Genomic DNA, 18,256 nt, shown 5'->3' with positions numbered 1-18,256 from the left:
ACAGTTAAGGCAACCTTTTTGTTTAGACAAGGCTTTTTTTTTTTTCAGCATAACTTCTACCTAAACTCCTACTCCCTGCATTTTTCTCCTTCTCAGCCTCTCACCAGGCATTTTCCCTTTAGCAGCCTGTCTTAAATATTGATTAACTTAAAAAAAAGAGAGGTTAACTAATGGTCTGGAGAAGTTTAGCAGTAAGGGAAGGTCAGAGATGTGAAAAATGGAAACAGAAAAGCTCATTCAAAAGAGCTTTTATCTTTTTCCTGCCATTGTCCAGCTTCTCATTACTGTTAGAAACATGTGCTCTCTTACCTGGTGTTGGTCTTGGCTCAGCCACGCACAGTCAGATTTCCACATTGGGATCTGTGAATCCTTTCTTCCCCTCATTCACCAGCACGGGCTTTTCTGTCCTTGTGTGCCAGACTAAAATCTGAAGAAGCCAGCAGAAGTCATTAGCTGCACCTCTCCACTGCACTAACAAATATTCCTGCACATTAAATCAATAGTGCAATTTAAGCAGCCACCCCGGGGCCTAATGGTGCATTCACCGCTGAGCGGGGCTTTGCATAAACCTTCACTTAGGCAGAGCTGCTGCTCTGCAAGATGCACAGTGCACAGAAATTACCCATTTTACAGTGTACTGTCGTGGGACATTAACCTGCTCCTTCCGTGCAGTTATCAACCATCTTCCTCAAAAGGCTCATCAGCCTCCCAATGGGGTAAGGCAGCTCCCTCACCAGCAGGGAATCACATCCGTGTGTCCCCACAGAGCCAGTTCCTCACTCTGGTTCTTGGTTGTCATGTTGCTGCATCCTTGGCCAGTGGAGTCACCTGCCTGGCTCAGAGGGGAAGGGCAAATTCCTGGCACTTCAGGTCTGGTGGATCAGAGGGAAGAGGCAGCTGTAGGAGCACCACCAGCTGCTCCCATCACCTTCGGCTGTGGGAAGTGTAAAATGAAGTTTTCAGTGTGTCCCTGAAAATCCATTGTTGGGGAGAAGACATCAGCCTGCTCCTTAGCCTATCACTTCTTTTTCACTCCTAAAGTCTTTCCAGACCCTAAAAAGCTGTGAGGGTGTCACTGAGCTGAGAAGGGCTTACAATGCTGGTGCAGTGCTGCTGCAACCTCTGCTGCCTCCGAGCTGCACGATGCAGGAGCTGGTTCCAGAATCATCCCTGCTTCCCACGTGCTCCAGGCTCCTTTCATAACCCAGCAAGCCTTATCCTTACCCTACTATATCCCCTCTAAATTCCAACACCCCCCCCCCCAAAAATTCCTTTGGAATGCTGCCACCCCCTATTCTGTACCAGGTATCACATTAAATCCCCACTCTTAACTTGCTTAAAACAGAACTGAAGCTTCTACTAAAAGCTTCCCTCAGTCTTGGCAGCAGAGTTTCATAAAGATCAACATCTGTGGAGGAGAACTGGCAAAATATGAGGTGTTTGAACATTTCAGGGGGGCTATTATGGGTAAATAGTTTCTACTAGCTGTGCTGTGCTGCTGGCTCAGATGGTTCTGGAAGCTGTTTAAAATACTCTCCTCCTCACTAGACTCAATTATACTTATTGCTTTGCTCCTAAAACCTGGATTGCTGGGAGCAGCTTTATCCTCTCAGAGCAGGTTTCTTGCCTCCCTTCACCTGTGTGTTGATATTTCCTACCTTGCAGGGGTTTCCCTCTGGTTGCTATGACAATACTCTGCACATTGAATCCGAGTGTCTGCAAACCATTCCCACCCAGCCCCTGCTCTGCTGAAAAACGAGGGCACGCTCTGTGTTCTAAAGGATGAACAAAGCACTCTTCAAACCCTCCTGGTTCAAGGGGAGCACCCTGCCTTCCCAAGAAGCTTGTTTGACCAAATTTGTCTCTGATGTGAGCAGTCACCTCCTGTGCAGGGCTTAAATCTCGCCTAATACTAAGGCAATAGAGACCAACTGCTGGCTGGAGTGGGTCCAAAAAACCATTTCATCGTCCCCCACAACCACTTCTGAGCCTGCTCATCAAAGTTACCCTTTATTCCCAGCCCTGCTCACCCACCACAGCAACGCTGCTGCAATTACTGCCCTGCCTCCCATGAAAAGGCAAAACCAAACAGGTCCCACAAGTGGCTCTCAGAGCTCTGCAGGCATCAGCTACAGGTCCTCATCGAACAACAGGAGATATAAACCTTAGTGCAGGCCAGGTGCTTGAGAATTCCTGTGGCCAATTCTCCTTTCCAGCAGGAGCAGGTAAGAGCTCTTTCCCCTCCTGACACATAAACACTCAGCCCTGTTCATGGCCCAGCAACTCGAACCTCACACCCCATAAACAAGACCACAGCGACACATCAGGAGCTTTCCCTTGAAGTGGGTCCCACTTCTGCATTGTTAAAGCCAAGTGCCAAAAAAGACAGATCAGATTAACTAAAATGGACCCATTTTCCACGTTTTCAGCTCGATACAGCAGCTTTTAGCATTTTTTCATGCTGTGCTCTTTACCATGGGAGGGAGATCACCATTTAGCACAGAAACACCTGCTTTTCCTCTCAGCCAATGCTTGATTTTTTTCCACAAGCAGCTTGTTTTATGCCTCAGGGAAGCTTTGGCTTGTGCACCAAGAGAGCAAAGAGTGAGGGGGACCAAGGATCTGACTTCCCCTGAGCAGTGGTTTCATACAGGTCACCCGAGGGACTCCACTTGAAAAAAAACTCTACTGAGAAACTCTTCCAACCATTTACAGCTCTGCCATTCAGAATCACAGGACTCAAAGCAGATCTCAGGGGATTACAAAGATTCATCTCCATGCAGAATAATTCATTGTCTTCTGACAGGAAATTAAAAAGCAAACAGGAGAGCTGAAGTGGGAAGGGGTCGCAGGGTTTCAAGCACACAGAACCTCCGTGGAGGGTTTCAATAATTGTTATTTGAAAGGGAGAATGAATGAAATGTGAAGAAAAGGAGACAGCGAGCTGAAGTGACAGGTTTGTTCCCTGTCCTCCAGCCTGTGCCTGACAACAACCTGTTCCCCAGACTGTGGCATTCACAGTGCCCACGAGCACCTGCCTGGAAGCTCAGAGACACCATCCCCAGGCAGTGCTGAGCTGCCAGACAGCCCCTTCCACGAGATCCACCTGAACACCGAGCTGCCCACCCACAGACTTCATCTCAGATTTTACTCAGCCAAGAGACAAGGAGGCAACAGGAAAGACTTCTTTCAGCCACCACTTCAATCCCAGGGAATTGCTGCCCAGACCACCTGAGTGCACCCAAAGCTGCTTCATCCAAAGAAACCCACCTATGCCCGTCTCCCTGGGGAAACAAGTGGCTCCAGGAGCAGCTGGAATGAGATGCCTCGTTTCCAATGACCTTGTACTTTGTGGTCTGTACTCTTGTGCCAGCCCAAGCTGAGGCTTTTTCAGCAGCTGGGGCCACTCAGTGATCCTGGCTGAGCACGCTGCAGATTGTTTTCCCAAGGTGTTAATAGAAAATGGGGAGCAGAATGTCCCCCAGTTACACCAACCTCGTGGGAAGACAGAATTTCAGACCTCTCTCCTGTGTCAGAGGATTGAAGAGAGGATGGTTTGCTCTGGGGGTGTGTGTGGGCAAATGCAGAAGCAGCAGAACATGGAAATACAGTGAAAAACAAAGCCTTGTTTCCTTATAACTCCAGGAGAAACCAACCCTTCCCTCCTGATAAGGAGAGATAACTTTCTCCTCAGCAAGTAACACTGATTTCCTTTACTTTCTCCTTCATCTTGAACAGTTCCCAAATCATGGAAAATAAGCAGGATATATGGCCTTTGGCCTAAGCTTCAGCTTTTTGCAGGTGAGTGCCTTTGTGGGCTGAATGCTGATAAATATTACAAGCAGCAGCAGTGCACACAGGGAAAGCAGCATTTTTGGAGAACAGATGTCTATGCTTATCTTCCATATTTCTCTGATCCCTCCTTAATTACTCTATATAAGCACATCATAATTTTTAATGTAAACCTCGCTGCAAACAGGTGTTTAACAGAAGCAAACCATGACAACTGATGGGAGCACAGCAGCACAGTGAAAGAGGAGTCTGTGCTTCCATCTCAGGGTGAGAGGACCCCAGACTACAGCTGACTTCTGTCCTCCTCTGCTGCTTGTCTGGACTCTGCTCCCGGTAAAATGGGCGAGCAAAACAGCAACTGGGAAATGGAGGCTGCTGGCACCAGCTAAGGCAGAGAGGCAAACCCGACCTGCAAAGCTGCACTCAGAGCTTGCCAGGAGCAGACAGCATTCAGCTCACAACAAGGACCCTTGTAAGATCTCCCCAGCCCAGCCAAGAAAAGAAACACAGTCTGCAATCCCTGCTCCCTCCCCACCCCAGCACCTCCCGTGTCACAGCACGGCCACGGCAGCCTGGCTGACAGCACCATTTGTTTCCTCCTGCCTGGAAACAACCTTTTCCTTCCTCTCCTTCCTCCCCGTGTTCCTCCAGGACCGTCGTTTCCTATCCCCAGCCTTTGAACACAGCTTCTTTCCAGCAGCTATTTACAGCAGGGACAATACACCGAGGACTGCGTAACTGGGCACGGAGTAAACACCCCTAATCTTCTGTACACCAGCCTAAAAGCAACCTGTCCATCTCTCCTGGCCTGCTGGAAACAGAATTATTTCCAGCCAGTGCTTTCCTGTTAGCTAGGAGGGCACATGCTGCCCAAAACCAGGCATCTAATTTTAACCCAATCTCTTTTTCCACCCTTGGGAGACTGGCTGTGCTATTTGTCCCAGTGTTGGACAGGCACAACCATAGACATGTGGATTAAAAGAGGAGGCACAGCAGGTATCAGATAATAAAAACTTGCTCCTTCGCTTGACTCCCTTACAGCTGGATTCCTTGCCTGAACCCTGAGATCCTTGTTTTTTCCACGGCTGTGGAGCAGTGCAGATGGAAAGAGACAAAGGGTTTTTGCCACCTTTTATTTTTTTCCTAACTCAAAAAGGGATGGAGACCTGAATTCAACCCTGAGACTTCTGGTAGTAACAACTTATTTGCAAAAAAAAAAAAAAACCAACCAAAAAAACCAAAAGAATAATCCTGTTGGGATAATTAAGCAATAAAGACTCCCTAAATCAGCCTGGATGGTGCCTATTACAGACAAAGGTGTGAGAGTGCTCTGACCTCAGAGGAGCCTCTGCACACCTGAGTGCTCAGGGGACCACTCAGAAAGCTCCAAAACTCCTTGGCAGCACCTCTGTGGTTGATGGGCTGTGATTGATGCCTGTCACATTAACCAGCATTGTCTCATTGTGCCTCACACTTTACCTGTCATCCCAGAGAGAGATTCATCTGTTGTCTCCCACGTAAGACTGGAAGTCTTTAGGGCAAGGAGTTTTTATCTTATTTAGCACACAGGGTCCTGCTCTGTGACCTGGAGGCTCCTAGGCAATGTGTACAGTCAAATAATAATTAACTGACTGCAGTAAAATCCCCCCAAAAATGAAGCTTCCTGGAAGCCTCCTGGAGCTCAGAGCAATGTCCCAGCCATTAAAACATTTATATCTCTGACACAGAAAGATCCAGGTTGTTGTGGACAACTACAGCACAGACATTGCAGAGATGTCAGGAGGGAGAAGGCAACTTGTGAGCAAGGCAGTGACTGTGTGAACAGTCCTTCCCTGCAGCCAGGGAACACCGTGGCTGCTGCTCCTGGGTTACAGCTCACGTGGGTCCAGAGAGCCAAATCTCAGCTGCCACAGAAGTACCAGCACTCAAAACCTCCCTAAAGTTGCTCAGGTAAAGGAAGGGACACAATTTCACCTACGGAATTCCCGGCTCCAGGGGATCAGCAAGGCCACTTTGAAAATAATAAGGATGTCTTCTAGGGGTAATGTAAGAAAGAACAGTTACAGGGGAGAGAAAACTCTATATTTCAAGGCAGCTCCTAGCAGCCTGCAACCAAAACAAATAAATGCCCTTCACACATTTTAATGCATAATCACCCATTCCCAGCTTCCTTGCTCACTGAAAACACAGAGGAGCAGCCTGGAGGAGAGGAGAATGAGGGAAGACTTCGTGGCTGCCTACAACTTCCTCACGAGGGGGAGCAGAGGGACAGGGACTGATCTCTGCTCCCTGTGACAGGGACAGCACCCAGGGAATGGCTGGAGCTGTGCCAGGGCAGGCTCAGGTTGGATCTCAGGCAAAGGTTCTTCCCCCAGAGGCTGGTTGGGCACTGCCCAGGCTCCCCAGGGCAGTGGGCACAGCCCCAAGGCTGCCAGAGCTCCAGGAGGGTTTGGACAACTCTCTGAGGGACAGGGTGGGATTGTTGGGGTGTCTGTGCAGGGCCAGGAGTTGAATCAATGATCCTTATGAGCCCCTTTCAACTCAGGATATTCTACCATTCTATGAAGTGACCAAATGATGGGGCCGAATGTCTTTTCCTCCACCCCTGCACCCTCACAGCCCAGGAGGGACACGAGGACAAGACCATACCTTAGTGCAATTGGCAGCCTTGGGCTCGAGGTCGTTGAGGGTGACCAGCTCCCGCAGCAGGCTGCTCTCCTGGTAGCCCCCCTTGACCCCTCTCAGTTTGAAGTAGGCCTGCGATCGCTGCAGGATCAGCCTGAGGTTCACAGCAAAGCCTGCCATGTCGATGGCGAAGGGCCGGTGGGGGTCGAACACGGTTTTCCAGCCGTAGACCTTCCCCGCCGAGTTCACCTTGGGGGACTCGTAGCGCAGGCCCCCCACGAAGGCCACCGGCCACACCGACACCTTCCTGGTGCTGCGCATCTGGGGGCAGGAGACAAGGGCAGGTGGGTGCACTGCCAACACCCCCAACACACCAACACAACCCCTTTGCCTGGGAACAAACAGCCCTGAGCTCCTGCCGGAGCTGCCAGCCCGGGTTACACCCCCTGTGCCTTGGACACCATCACTCCCCTGTGAAAGGCTGCTCATCTCCCGGCTCCAGGAGCTGATAGAAGAAACAGAAACTTTGCTCACAGTGCCCAAATAAGGAACAACGCAATCGTAGAGAAGTCCTCGAGAACGAGAGAAGGGATGTAACTCAAACAAACGGTGCTGGTGAGGCCACCCCTGGAGTGCTGTGTCCAGCTCTGGGCCCCTCAGCTCAGGAAGGACATTGAGGGGCTGGAGCAGGTCCAGAGAAGGGCAACGAGGCTGGGGAAGGGACTGGAGCACAAGTGCTGTGAGGAGAGGCTGAGGGAGCTGGGGCTGTTGAGCCTGGAGAAGAGGAGGCTCAGGGGAGACCTCCTCACTCTCTGCAACTCCCTGACAGGAGGGGGGAGCCAGCTGGGGGTCGGGCTCTGCTCCCAGGCAACCATCAGGACAAGAAGGCTCAGTCTTAAGCTGTGCCAGGGGAGGTTTAGGTTGGACATTAGGAAGAAATTCTTCACAGAGAGAGTGCTCAGCCATTGGAATGGGCTGCCCAGGGAGGGGGTAGAGTCACTGTCCCTGGAGGTGTTGAAGGTGAGACTGGATGTGGTCTGGCTGACAAGGTGGTGTTGGGTCACAGGTTGGACTCGATGATTTCAGAGGTCTTTTCCAGCCTAGTTGGTTCTGTGATTTTGTAAACTAAGCTCTGTGTACCCAGATAAAATAAAGAACAAACGTTTCAGTTTTAGTGGTGGTACACAATGATGTTGTACCTGCCCAAGAACTGAGGTCCAGATGATGAAGACGACCCTGGAAGGACCAAAGAAGAACTTCCAATAGAGGTGTGGCTATGAAAAGCAAACTAATGAATATGTATTAAGTAAGCAAGAGTATCTAATGAATATGTAAACAGTATGTGTAATAAAAAGCCCTGTCCATCTGTCACTTGGCACATTCAATTAGAGGAGCTCTCCTCCAAATGTGCAGCACGGTGAATAAAGGAGAATGTCCTTTTTAACATCTACAAATTGGTGTTAAGAAGATTGTTTCTGCAAAGTGCTTTGGAAAGTGGCAGCTAAAAACAGCACTGGTAATGGATGGCCACAGAACCAGCTCAGCACTAAAAACAAAGCTGCCAATAATAAGTGCCTCGGGGATTTATGAGTGGGTTGTTGGGGCTTTTTTTGTCCAAAGGTTTTTAGAGCTGTGGGGCTCCACATGGAGCAGCTGGGGAAATCAAGGCACAGCAGGGAAGCACCTTGTTCAATCCTGGGAATGCAGGAATGGCATATCTAGGAAGAAAGGTGGTCTCTGCTAAGGTATTTAAGCTCAGTCTCAGCCCATGGGCCATGGTAAGGCTAAAGGCATCTTTAGAGCAAGGCCCTGCGGGTCACAGCCTCGGGGGCAGCTGGGAAGCACAGCCTCTCCAGACATGGTGCTTTCCAGCTGCTCCCACCCATCAGCACAGCACTGGATGCCTCTGCTCCCCACAGAGTCACCAGAAATAGAGAAGAGCCACCAGGGGCCATTTCAGCTGCCTGCACTTGCCAAGGCAGATGCCTTGGATGCCAGTCTGCCCACTCAGCTCACCCCCAGCACCCTGCCCTGCTCTCTGGCAGGCTCAGCCTCCCGTTCTGCTCTCAGCTCTCAGCTCGGTCTCTTAGAGCAGGGATCTCCCAGAGCGAATCTCATCACTGCTAATTACTGCAAACGAGAGCAGAAAAGCTCTGGCACTTGCCCTTCTGCATTATACAGATGCTCACGGCAGCCCCTGTCCACAGGGAGCAATAATGTGTGTCTCCTGCATTTCACAGCACATTTCCTTGGCTCCCTGTGACCTCAACTGCAGAGACATATCAGAGAGGAGAAGGCTCTACGAGCAAAGCACACGAGTGAATGAAGGAACCCTCTCTGCTTTATTGATGTGTGGAGTCTGTCTCAAGATGCTGCCAGAGCAACCTCAAAGGGGTCTGGGGAAGAAAGAAATTCAGTTTGAATTCACTTTCAGCTTTAAAAGTGTGTGTATTCCTGTGGCTGTCTAAGCTAAAGTGAGAGCCATCAGGGAAGGGAAAGAGGTATGTAGGAGGAAATAAACAGGAGATCCCTGGTATGAAAACTGGCAACTGGCAGGGAAGGCAGCAATCCTCCTTTCTTGTCCATTGTGCAAGAGTTTGGCCTCAGGAGAGCAAGGGAACAAGTAATTTCTGAGCTGGAAGCCAGGGGAGGAACAGTGTAGCTGGCACTGTAACACCCTCCAAGACTGGGAGATGCTCAGGAGTTCATTTAGAACCTCAGTTGGAGTGGAACAAACAGGAAAGGTGGGGAAGCACATGGAAACCTTCACCTGCTCAAGCCCAACAATATTGTCAGGACATGCTGAAATTCTCTTCTCTGTGGTGACCAGGGACAGCACCCAGGGAATGGCTGGAGCTGTGCCAGGGCAGGCTCAGGCTGGATCTCAGGCAAAGGTTCTTCCCCCAGAGGGTGGTTGGGCACTGCCCAGGCTCCCCAGGGCAGTGGGCACAGCCCCAAGGCTGCCAGAGCTCCAGGAGGGTTTGGATGATCCTCTGGGGCACAGGGAGTGAGACTCTTGGGTCCTGTGCAGGGACATGAACTGACAGGAATTAACAGACAGCCAAGTGCTGGAGAAGGAAGGTGGATAACACCAGCTCAGGAACCAGCTGGGAATCTCCAGCATGTGGTGTGGAAGGAGCATGGCCAAGCCTTCTCTTCTAGGCACGTGCTTCTGCACAGGCATGTTGGACAGCAGGGGATGTTCCAACCCTACCAAGGCTCCCCACAGGGGAGGGCAGCTCCTCATTATCCTGCTTTGCAGTGAAAGCTGCCTCTGATCACATGCCACAGGTAAACTGGGGTTCCTGTTACTTCACACACCCAATTTGAAGAATCTCCATCATATATGAAATGAGGAAAGTCGTGGGATTATCAGTTCCAGGACTGAACTGGCTCATTTCTCTTTATGAAAACGGCATCAGTGGCATCCTGGCAGATGAAACGGGTCTTGGGAAGACACTGCAAACAGTTTCTCCTCTTGGCTATATGAAACACTACAGAAATATTCCTGGACCTCGCATGATAGAAAGAAGGATAGAAAGATAGAAAGAAAGAATTTCTTTACAGAGAGGGTGGTCAGCCATTGGAATGGGCTGCCCAGGGAAGTGGTGGATTCTCCGTCCCTGGAGATTTTTAAAAAGAGACTGGATGTGGCACTTAGTGCCATGGTCTAGTAACCACAGCTATAGTGGATCAAGGGTTGGACTTGATGATCTTGGAGGTCCCTTCCAACCCAGCTGATTCTATGATTCTACGGTGTTAGTTCCTGGATGAATGACTCTGGGAAACACACAGGGTAGAGAAGCCCCAGAGAAAACCTGAGGATGGGTGCAGTGGGACCACTTTCCAGAGCAGACTGATGGCAGAGCTCAGGAGAGGACGTGCCCAGCACTTTTCACAGCATTTTTCACCCCCACCCCACACTCACCCCACCCCTTGGCAGGGTCTCACCTCCTCAAAGAGCTCCGGGCAGGGCCTTACCTCCTCAAAGAGCTTCAGGCAGGGCCTTACCTCCTCAAAGAGCTTCAGGCAGGGCCTTACCTCCTCAAAGAGCTCCAGGCAGGGCCTTACCTCCTCAAAGAGCTTCAGGCAGGGCCTTACCTCCTCGAAGAGCTCCAGGCTGTAGGTGTTGTCGTCATCAGCAAAGTAAACAATGCCGGGCTGGCTGTTGTTTTTGTTAAAGGTCTCTCTGAGCCACCTCAGGGCGAGGTTCCTCTGCATGGTGCCGCGGGGGATGCGGGGGTCCCGCATGTCCCCGCGCAGTTTGTAGTTGCGGGGGGTCTCCACGTTGAGGTGGGTGTAGTTGAGCCCCGTGTCCCGCAGCAGGCGGGTGATGAGCGGGGTGCGGCGCTGGGAGTCCTCCACCAGGATCCAGTGCAGGTTGGGCACGTGCAGGAGGGTGTTGGCCAGCCGGGTGAGCTCGGCCTTCTGCACGGGCCGGCTGTAGGTGGGGGTGACGACGTGGATGGTGGGCAGGGTGTCCGACCACGGGGGTGGGCGCGTGTAAACATACTCTGTCCTCACCACCTCCACAATGTCCCGGTCCGACAGGCAGTATTCCCTGGAGTCCAAGCCTGCAGCGAGATCACGCTGGGAGTCACCACCATCATCTGGGCAAGGGCATGGAGAGAAGAGAAAGCCGCATGGACTCGGGGCGTCCGACACCCCCCGAGCGAGCCAGGCTGCTGGCTAACAGCACGTCACCCCCGCGGGCTCAGAGGAAAGGAGGCTTGGATGGAGGCTTTAATAAATAGGGACACAAATAAATAAAGGATTCAGGGACGAACACACATGAGAAAAGAGGGTTCTGCTGTTAAGAAACCAGCACCGAACGAGGCCCGGGAGCTCAGGACAGTGCTGAGGAGAGCTCACAAGAAGCAGCTTCAAAAAGCACCCAGAAGAGACAGGATTGTACAGGAATTAGATCTAGATAAAGGAAATAGCCAAGTGGGTTGATGATCTAACATTCCTGAAGAGCTCCAGGGCTCTGGGCACCATGATCAGTGGGACAGGACTCATGGCTCTGCACTCAGCACCTGGATTAGGAGGCAGGGAACTAACTGGTGGAAAACACCAACCCAGGGAAGACCCCCAGCAGCAGGACACTGCAAAACTCCTCTGCTCTCTGACAGGCGTAGATGGGGCACAGAGTAGTCGGGAAAGACACACTTCAAACCCAGCAATGGAGAGGAATTAAAGCCTGTAATTGTAGGCTTTTTCCTGCAGAGACTTTCACCTGCCTCTGACTAACCTCTCCTCAAAAAGATCCCACCAACCTCTGAACAGAGCAGCCCATCCAGCAGTGTGGATGGGAACAATGAACATCATACAGATCAGATACACTGATCCAAACATCAAATCCTTGCAAATAGACTTGTTCACCGTCAGCTCAAGGAAAAATACAACCTTGATACACCTGTTGGTTTTCCAGGGTGCAACTTCCACAGTTTCCACTGCAGAGCAGCAGGAATGCCATGGTCTAGAGAGATGAAGGGAGACCTCCATTCAGGATGTAAGCCTGCCTCTCCAGTGGGCACAGAATACTTTGAGCCACAGATTTTGCAAAACCAGCTACTCCCAGGAACTTCAGATGAGAAAGAAGAGGAACAGACAGCCATTAGATCTGACCCAGCAGGGTACTGCCTATGGTTTTTTCATACCATGTTATTCTTCCAGCTGCACAGACTTTGATAGCAGTCCTGAACCAAATGAGGGCCTTGTACTCCATGGCATTGTCAGAGGGAGGGGGGATATTTGAGGGAGGGAGTAGGGATGAGGTGTCCTGCACAGGCTGATATCACTCCCTATATAAGGCAAAGCACATCATCACATAGCAGAGCCCTCTGAAAGCAGAGAACACTGGAATGAATTCAAAAATAAATCTGCAAAATGCATTGGACACGGACACAAATGTAATTAGCCAGGACGGTGCCTGGGACAGTTTGCAAACGCCTGCAGGTCAAACCCTCAGCTGCAAACCCTGGCACGTGGCAGCACTGCTGTTCTGGGCATCTCCAGGTGCACATCTCTTCCAGCACCTGCTACCAAAGGACCTCAGAAATGCTTCACAAGAACAAAATGATTTCTCTCAAGACCTTTCAGGTCGGTCTCTATCCCCACTCACTTTCCACTGGAGGCTCAGAGAAGCAGAGAAGTGTCTTAGCAAAGTCATCAGTAAGTCACTGAGTCAGAGCAGAGCAGTCTCTGTGCTGTAACTTCAGTGGCCATTCACAGAAAACAGCTGCCAGTTTCCAGGGCAGTGAATCAAAATGCTCTACAGACAGACAGCATATTCTTAGTAGTCTTTAAAGTCCTGTTTTAGAGCCCAGCAGATCCCTCATCCTCTGAAACATTGTCCACCTTCCAGAGGGGATCACAGTCATTTTTCCCTGCTCAGAGTTTCATGGGTGGCTGTCAGGGGAAAGGTAAAGCTGCTCAGGACACTCTGAACTTCCTACAGTTCAAGCTGCACATCAGCAGAGGGATGAGCAACTGTGGAGGATGGGGAGAAACACTAAAAGGAAAAGGGAAGAGAATGCCCCAGAGGAAGGGACCAGGAAGGATGAAGGGGACCTGAAAATGAGCCAGCCTTCTTCCCCACAGAGCAGCCCCCCCCCAGCTCCCCCCTGCCCTCAGCAGAAGGGCAAAACCAAGGAGGAAGATGGTAGAAGGCAGCGTGGCTTCTTCCAGCCCCCGAGAGCTTCCACAGCCCTCAGATATCGCTGCTGTGCCATGAACAGGATCAAAACTAAGACCCTTCAGGCTGGAGAGGTTCCCTCAGAACTTCCTTCAGTCACCTGATTTGGGCCAGGGCTCTGTTTCCTGCAGTGTGTGACAGGCAGTGTGGAAGCCAACTTCTCATAGCACTGTAACTCCACCAGGCAGGTGAGATCTCCTTCAAGTGCAAGGACTCCAGTTTGCTGCTTTCCTTAAAAGGTGCTTTCTGCCTCATGTCTCAAGCAGCAGCTTTGTTTCCTCTGCTCTCCTTTTTGCAGTTTTCCTGCTGGAATAAGTTGTGTGCAGAGAGCTGAAAAGGCCAGCAGGAAGGGAATCCTCTCGTCAGGGAACAAAGACAAGCAGTACTCTGGATTTAGGCCACAAAGAGCTCTCCAAGTGCAGTAAGCACATGCCATGACTTGGAGTTTGATGCCTGTGAGGAACCCCTACGAGCACTGGGCTGGCCCTACAGCAGAAGTGGGGAGGCTCCTGCATGAGCATGGTCTGGGAGCTGAGATGAGCATGGGCTGCCATGAAGAAATGAAATGAGAGAGGAGATGAGGACGAGGGAGGGATGCACAGACTTGGCATGGGCTGGTTTGATTTCTCTCACCCTTGTGCACTGCAAGCAGTGGAGCAATGGTGCTCTGGTGCCAGACGGTGATTAGCAGTGTCCAGGGCAGAACTATCAGCACGATAGCCAGGATGTCTCGTCTCTTCGGCATCTCCAAGACTGACTGGACCCACAGCTCCTCATTACCTGACAGTGAAAACCCCAGAGACAGAACAGCAGAGCACATGGAGAACAGAAATAAATGGGCAAGAAGGAACAGGGACAGAGAGAGAACGCGAGAGAGGGAGAGAGCAGCGAAGGCGACACGACTCGTGGGTCTTACCAGTGCTTACAACCCACCCATTGCAGAAGCAGGTTTGGAGGGGCCTCGGCTGCTGAGACCAGGAGCAGGAGGGCACTTCTGCAGGGCACTGCTGGAGCTGCCAGCAGGAACTTCAGGGAATCATTTGGAAGGAAACCTGCAACAGAGAGCAAAGGCGAGTAGGCAGAGAAAAGTACTGGGGAGCTGCTTCACAGAGCTCACAAATCTCCTCAAAAAGAACAAATCCAGCTGGGGCAGTGAGCAGCAGCAGTGTGTCCCACCCCTCCAGGGAGATGCCTTCTGAGTGTGCAGAGCCTTGCTTTCCTTTGCATGCACTTGTCAAGCAAGGCCCTTGCTCCAGCCAAGCGAAAGCTGCTCAGTGCCGCAGCGTCTGAACCATTCCAAGGGGAAAAGGACCTTCACCACAAGGCAGCCAAGCCTCACACACCACGTGCCAGGCCCAAGGCCAAGGAGAGAGCAGAGACCATCACAATCAAATCACTGGCTGACCCATCAGCAAGGGCTGTGACCCTCCAGACCCTGTCCCTGGGCCGGGCAGAGCACTCGGGGCGGCTGCACCTCTGCTCCTGGGAGCGTGGCTCCAGTGCAGCTGGTGATCCCACGTTTTTCCCATCACTACTCCTCTCAGCTCAGCCCATCCCACTGGCATTCCAGCCCAGGCTTCCAGCAGCCCGTTCAGGTTCACTCCTTCCATCCCAGAGGTGCTGCGGCTGGAGTGTATTAAAGTGCCACAACGGCTTAGTTTGATTCCACACGAGCACATACAAGATTTAAGCAGACTGTATTTCATCCAAGCAGCTTGGCAGGCAAAGCACAGCACTTAGCAGGGCCACGCAGGGTGGGCAGTTTGCAAACATGGGTAGCAGTTTAGTACCACTGCTCCCATGTGGGGGAACGCATTAGGCGGCTGCTAAAAGGGCTGCAGCGCAAGGGAGAGCCCGGGAATACCACGGTGGGACACAGGGAAAAAACTGCTCTGGGAAGAGCACTGATCTCCCACTGCCTGGTCCATCACCACCAGTGACCTGGAAATTATCAGATCCCCTCCCCTGGGCTGTGGATGTGATGCTGCTTTGCAAATGTTGTCTCTGAGCTTGATTTTTCTTGGTAGCATGGAGAAATCCAGGTTCAAATCCCTGCTTAGCCCAAATTGGATGGATCTGAATTTCCCTTGGCCATGCCTTGGCCACTGGGCTGTACAGTCAGGCTCTGGCACTGAGCCCAGTGGAAGACTGGGAGTGAAATGGCTCCAAGAACTGACAGGTTGTCCTCCTAAAGGAATATTGATATTCAAGTTGCTGGACAGAACCTGGTTCTTCCAAATTAGCACTCCAATCACAGAGGTATTAATTTACCAGGGAAAACAAGGGGTAAGGAGAACACAGGCTGGGCTTTGTCCCCAAAAAAAAAAAACAAAACTCTCAACTAAAGTTTCAGTGCATCCATTTTTTTCCCCACACATATAAAACCTGAACTCATCAAAGACTTCCAGCCAACTCCAGCAAACACCCAGTTCCCCACTCAGAGTTCTTTCATTTTTCTCATTGGTGAAAGCAGACAAAATAAAGCAGGGAGAAAGAGGAGGAATTATTCCAGCAAACATCAGCCTTCTGCTGCATCCCTGTCCAGCTCTCGGGGCTCTTGGAGCCAGAGAAATCCCTCTGGCCCAGCTCTGCTGAAGCACAGTGCCCTCAGGATAGAGCATGTGGCCTCATCCCTGCTGTCCCTGCAGCTGCTGACACGGAATGTTGGCATCCTTTGCATCCTCTAATAAAGCTGGAACACGTCCCTTGGGCATCCCCGTGGGGCAGAGCCATGAGGGGCAGCTGAAAAGCCTCAGCCCCTTCCCCGGTGAAGTGCCTTCCCTAGGAATGCACCCAGGAAAGGGCTCTGCCGCTGGAGAGGGGGTGGGAGGAAATGAGAGGCTAAAAGAGCCACTCAGAGTCCATTCCCAGCCCGTGGCAAGCTGCCACGGTGGGCTGGCACACATCAAATGCCCTGTTTGTCAGGGGCAGCTTCCTCCAAACGCAGAGCTCCCACCTCAAAGCCGCCTTTTCCTGCCTCCTGCCAATCCAGGCTCAACTCAGCCCCCTCCCACAGGACAGGCTGACCCTGGGCTCGGTAGGGTGGGCAATGGTCACCTCTGGGCTGGGCTGCTGCTCTGATTTCCAGCCCTTGAGCACCAGGGAAAACGAGCAGGCTCCAGTGATTTGTGCACTGGTCTCTCCAGCATCGATTCCTTTTAATTTGCCACGGAGCATTTGGCAGCTCCCTGGTCCATCAGCTGTCACTGTGCAGCTCCAGCTGCCAAGGGCCAGCACAGCCCACTCGTGCCCCAGCACAGAGAGCTGTTGGCTCAGGCTGGCAGCAGGGAGCTCCAGGGGACAGGGAACGGTCCCCTCCATTCCCCTCTGGAGCTGCCTGAGCTCTGCTTGCACCCTGGGCCGTTCTGAGCTGCAGATGTGAGTCAGCTCGGTGGCTTTGAGGAATGTCCTCTGTGCCCCAAAGGGACACGACCCCAGCGTGGATCCCAGTTGGAGATGGAGACGGTGGGATGGGCAGAATGTGGAGCCACAGCCCACAACCTGACCCCCAGTTCTGACCCACCCTGAGCTGCATCCAGGGAGCACCAGGGACTCTGCCCTGCAGCAAAGGCATTTGCTCCCTGCCAGTTCCTGAAGGGATTGCTTTTACTGATGACCCCAAGGAGCCCTACTGAAGGACAGGGTAAGAGCTCCCCTGGGGCTGCTGTGAGATCTCCATCCAAAGTATTTCAAGCATGTTCCCTCTCAGCACACCATGCCTTGGTTCAGGGTGACAGCAGTTCTCAGGGCAACAAAGCCACGCTCCCCCCTCACTGCCACGTGCTGCAGCTGCCAGAGGTGAAATCCATGTCCTCCTGTGAGCAACACCAGGAATTACATGGTAGCCTGTGATTTTACACTACTGGTGAGAGAAATCACAGCTTCGCAGCCCATGACAGAGGGCTTGCCCTGCATCCCAAAAATCCCTTGTTGCCAGAGCCAAACAATGCTTTTTGTTGCTGTTTATGGCATCAGCCAAAAATTGGGCTGGGAAAAACGATGCTCCTCTTCAAGGCCCTTCCCTTGAAGGGAAGGGGCTCCTCTATTCCCTTCCCCATCACGATACCACTCTTCTTTTCCTACTGAAAACGTTCAAAACAAAACCTGCTTTGCTCAGATTGTCAGTTTAAGGCTTCTGCTATCTCCTCCTCCACAGGGAGAAGAAGGAGGAGGAACAAATTTAAACATCCATTTAAAAAATCAAGCTCTATTTCCCACTACAGAAAGTATACTTTCTATTTTTTTTTTTTTCCCAGTTCCGAAAAAGCAAGGTAAAGACACAAATCATCAGCTCAAATGCAAGTGATTTTGGGTTAAAAATACTTCTAAAACAAAGGTGTTTGGAAAGAATCCGATGTCACATGGTGAAAGAGAACCCCATCCTCCGGCAGAGGGCAATGGTGTCGAGGCATGACAGTATGGAAAGGGCACTCATCTAATAAAAAAGCTTTAATAAAGCCTGGAGCCACGTGTCAGTAACATGCTGGATTATTAAACAGCGAAGATTCTTTTTTTAAATCAACTTAATTGGCATCAGCTCTGACACTTGCCATAGGAAGCACTAATTTGATCTGCAACCTTTACAGTCAGTTTTACCTTCTTCCCTCCTTTGGGGCTGCTCAGCCCCAGTGTCATTAATCCTTGGTTTGCCCACATCGAACAGAAGTGATTTAAAAAACCTTAAACTGAAGAACGGCTTGATTTGAGTTTGTGTATATACATGGCACTGGAGTAGAAACATTGTCTAGATGTAAGGCAAACACACTCAGAAAACCCCAAACAAACACAGCAAACAGTTGTGTTCCAAAACAGCCGGGAAACAACAAACAAACACAGCCAAAACCTGCAACAAAAGCTTTGCAAAATAAATAAATACTCACATTTCAGGATTAAAAAAGTATATTCTCACCAGCAGCTTTTCCCTCCCGGCAAAGTATCCCCTAAATCTAAACACAGGGTTCCTTTTGCTTTTGCAAAAGCGACTGGTTCTGATCCCTGCTGAGAAATGATCCTGGAGCAGCACAAGGCAGAGCTGGTCCCTTTGCTCTGCCCAGCAAAATCCATGGAGCTGCTGGAGCACAACCCCTGGGACCCAAAAACCCTTCTGAATTCACATCCAGGCTCAGCCACAGGAAACTGAGG

General features: G+C 51.2%; 1 protein-coding gene across 8 annotated transcripts in view; it reads right to left on the bottom strand.

The window, feature by feature from the left end:
• The window catches only part of B3GAT1 (beta-1,3-glucuronyltransferase 1), a 54,386-nt gene that overhangs the window by 3,575 nt on the left and 32,555 nt on the right, over positions 1-18,256 (bottom strand). For 4 of the 8 annotated variants that reach the window (XM_027655467.1, XM_027655466.1, XM_027655469.1 and 1 more), the window contains 5 exons: positions 14,048-14,166; positions 13,748-13,894; positions 10,519-11,027; positions 6,442-6,738; positions 310-427 (listed from right to left, as the gene is read on the bottom strand). In XM_027655467.1, coding sequence (XP_027511268.1) covers positions 341-427; positions 6,442-6,738; positions 10,519-11,027; positions 13,748-13,894; positions 14,048-14,051 — 1,044 coding nt within the window. In that variant the 5' untranslated portion in view covers positions 14,052-14,166 and the 3' untranslated portion in view covers positions 310-340. Of the gene's footprint in view, positions 1-309; positions 428-6,441; positions 6,739-10,518; positions 11,028-13,747; positions 13,895-14,030; positions 14,167-18,256 lie in introns of all 8 variants that reach the window. The other 4 variants (XM_027655472.1, XM_027655470.1, XM_027655471.1 and 1 more) reach the window with 4 other exon arrangements.

This window comes from Corapipo altera, unplaced genomic scaffold (genome assembly GCF_003945725.1).
Source record: "Corapipo altera isolate COAL_440 unplaced genomic scaffold, ASM394572v1 71, whole genome shotgun sequence".
Lineage (NCBI taxonomy): Eukaryota > Metazoa > Chordata > Aves > Passeriformes > Pipridae > Corapipo > Corapipo altera.
This window is presented reverse-complemented; position numbering and strand designations above follow the sequence as displayed.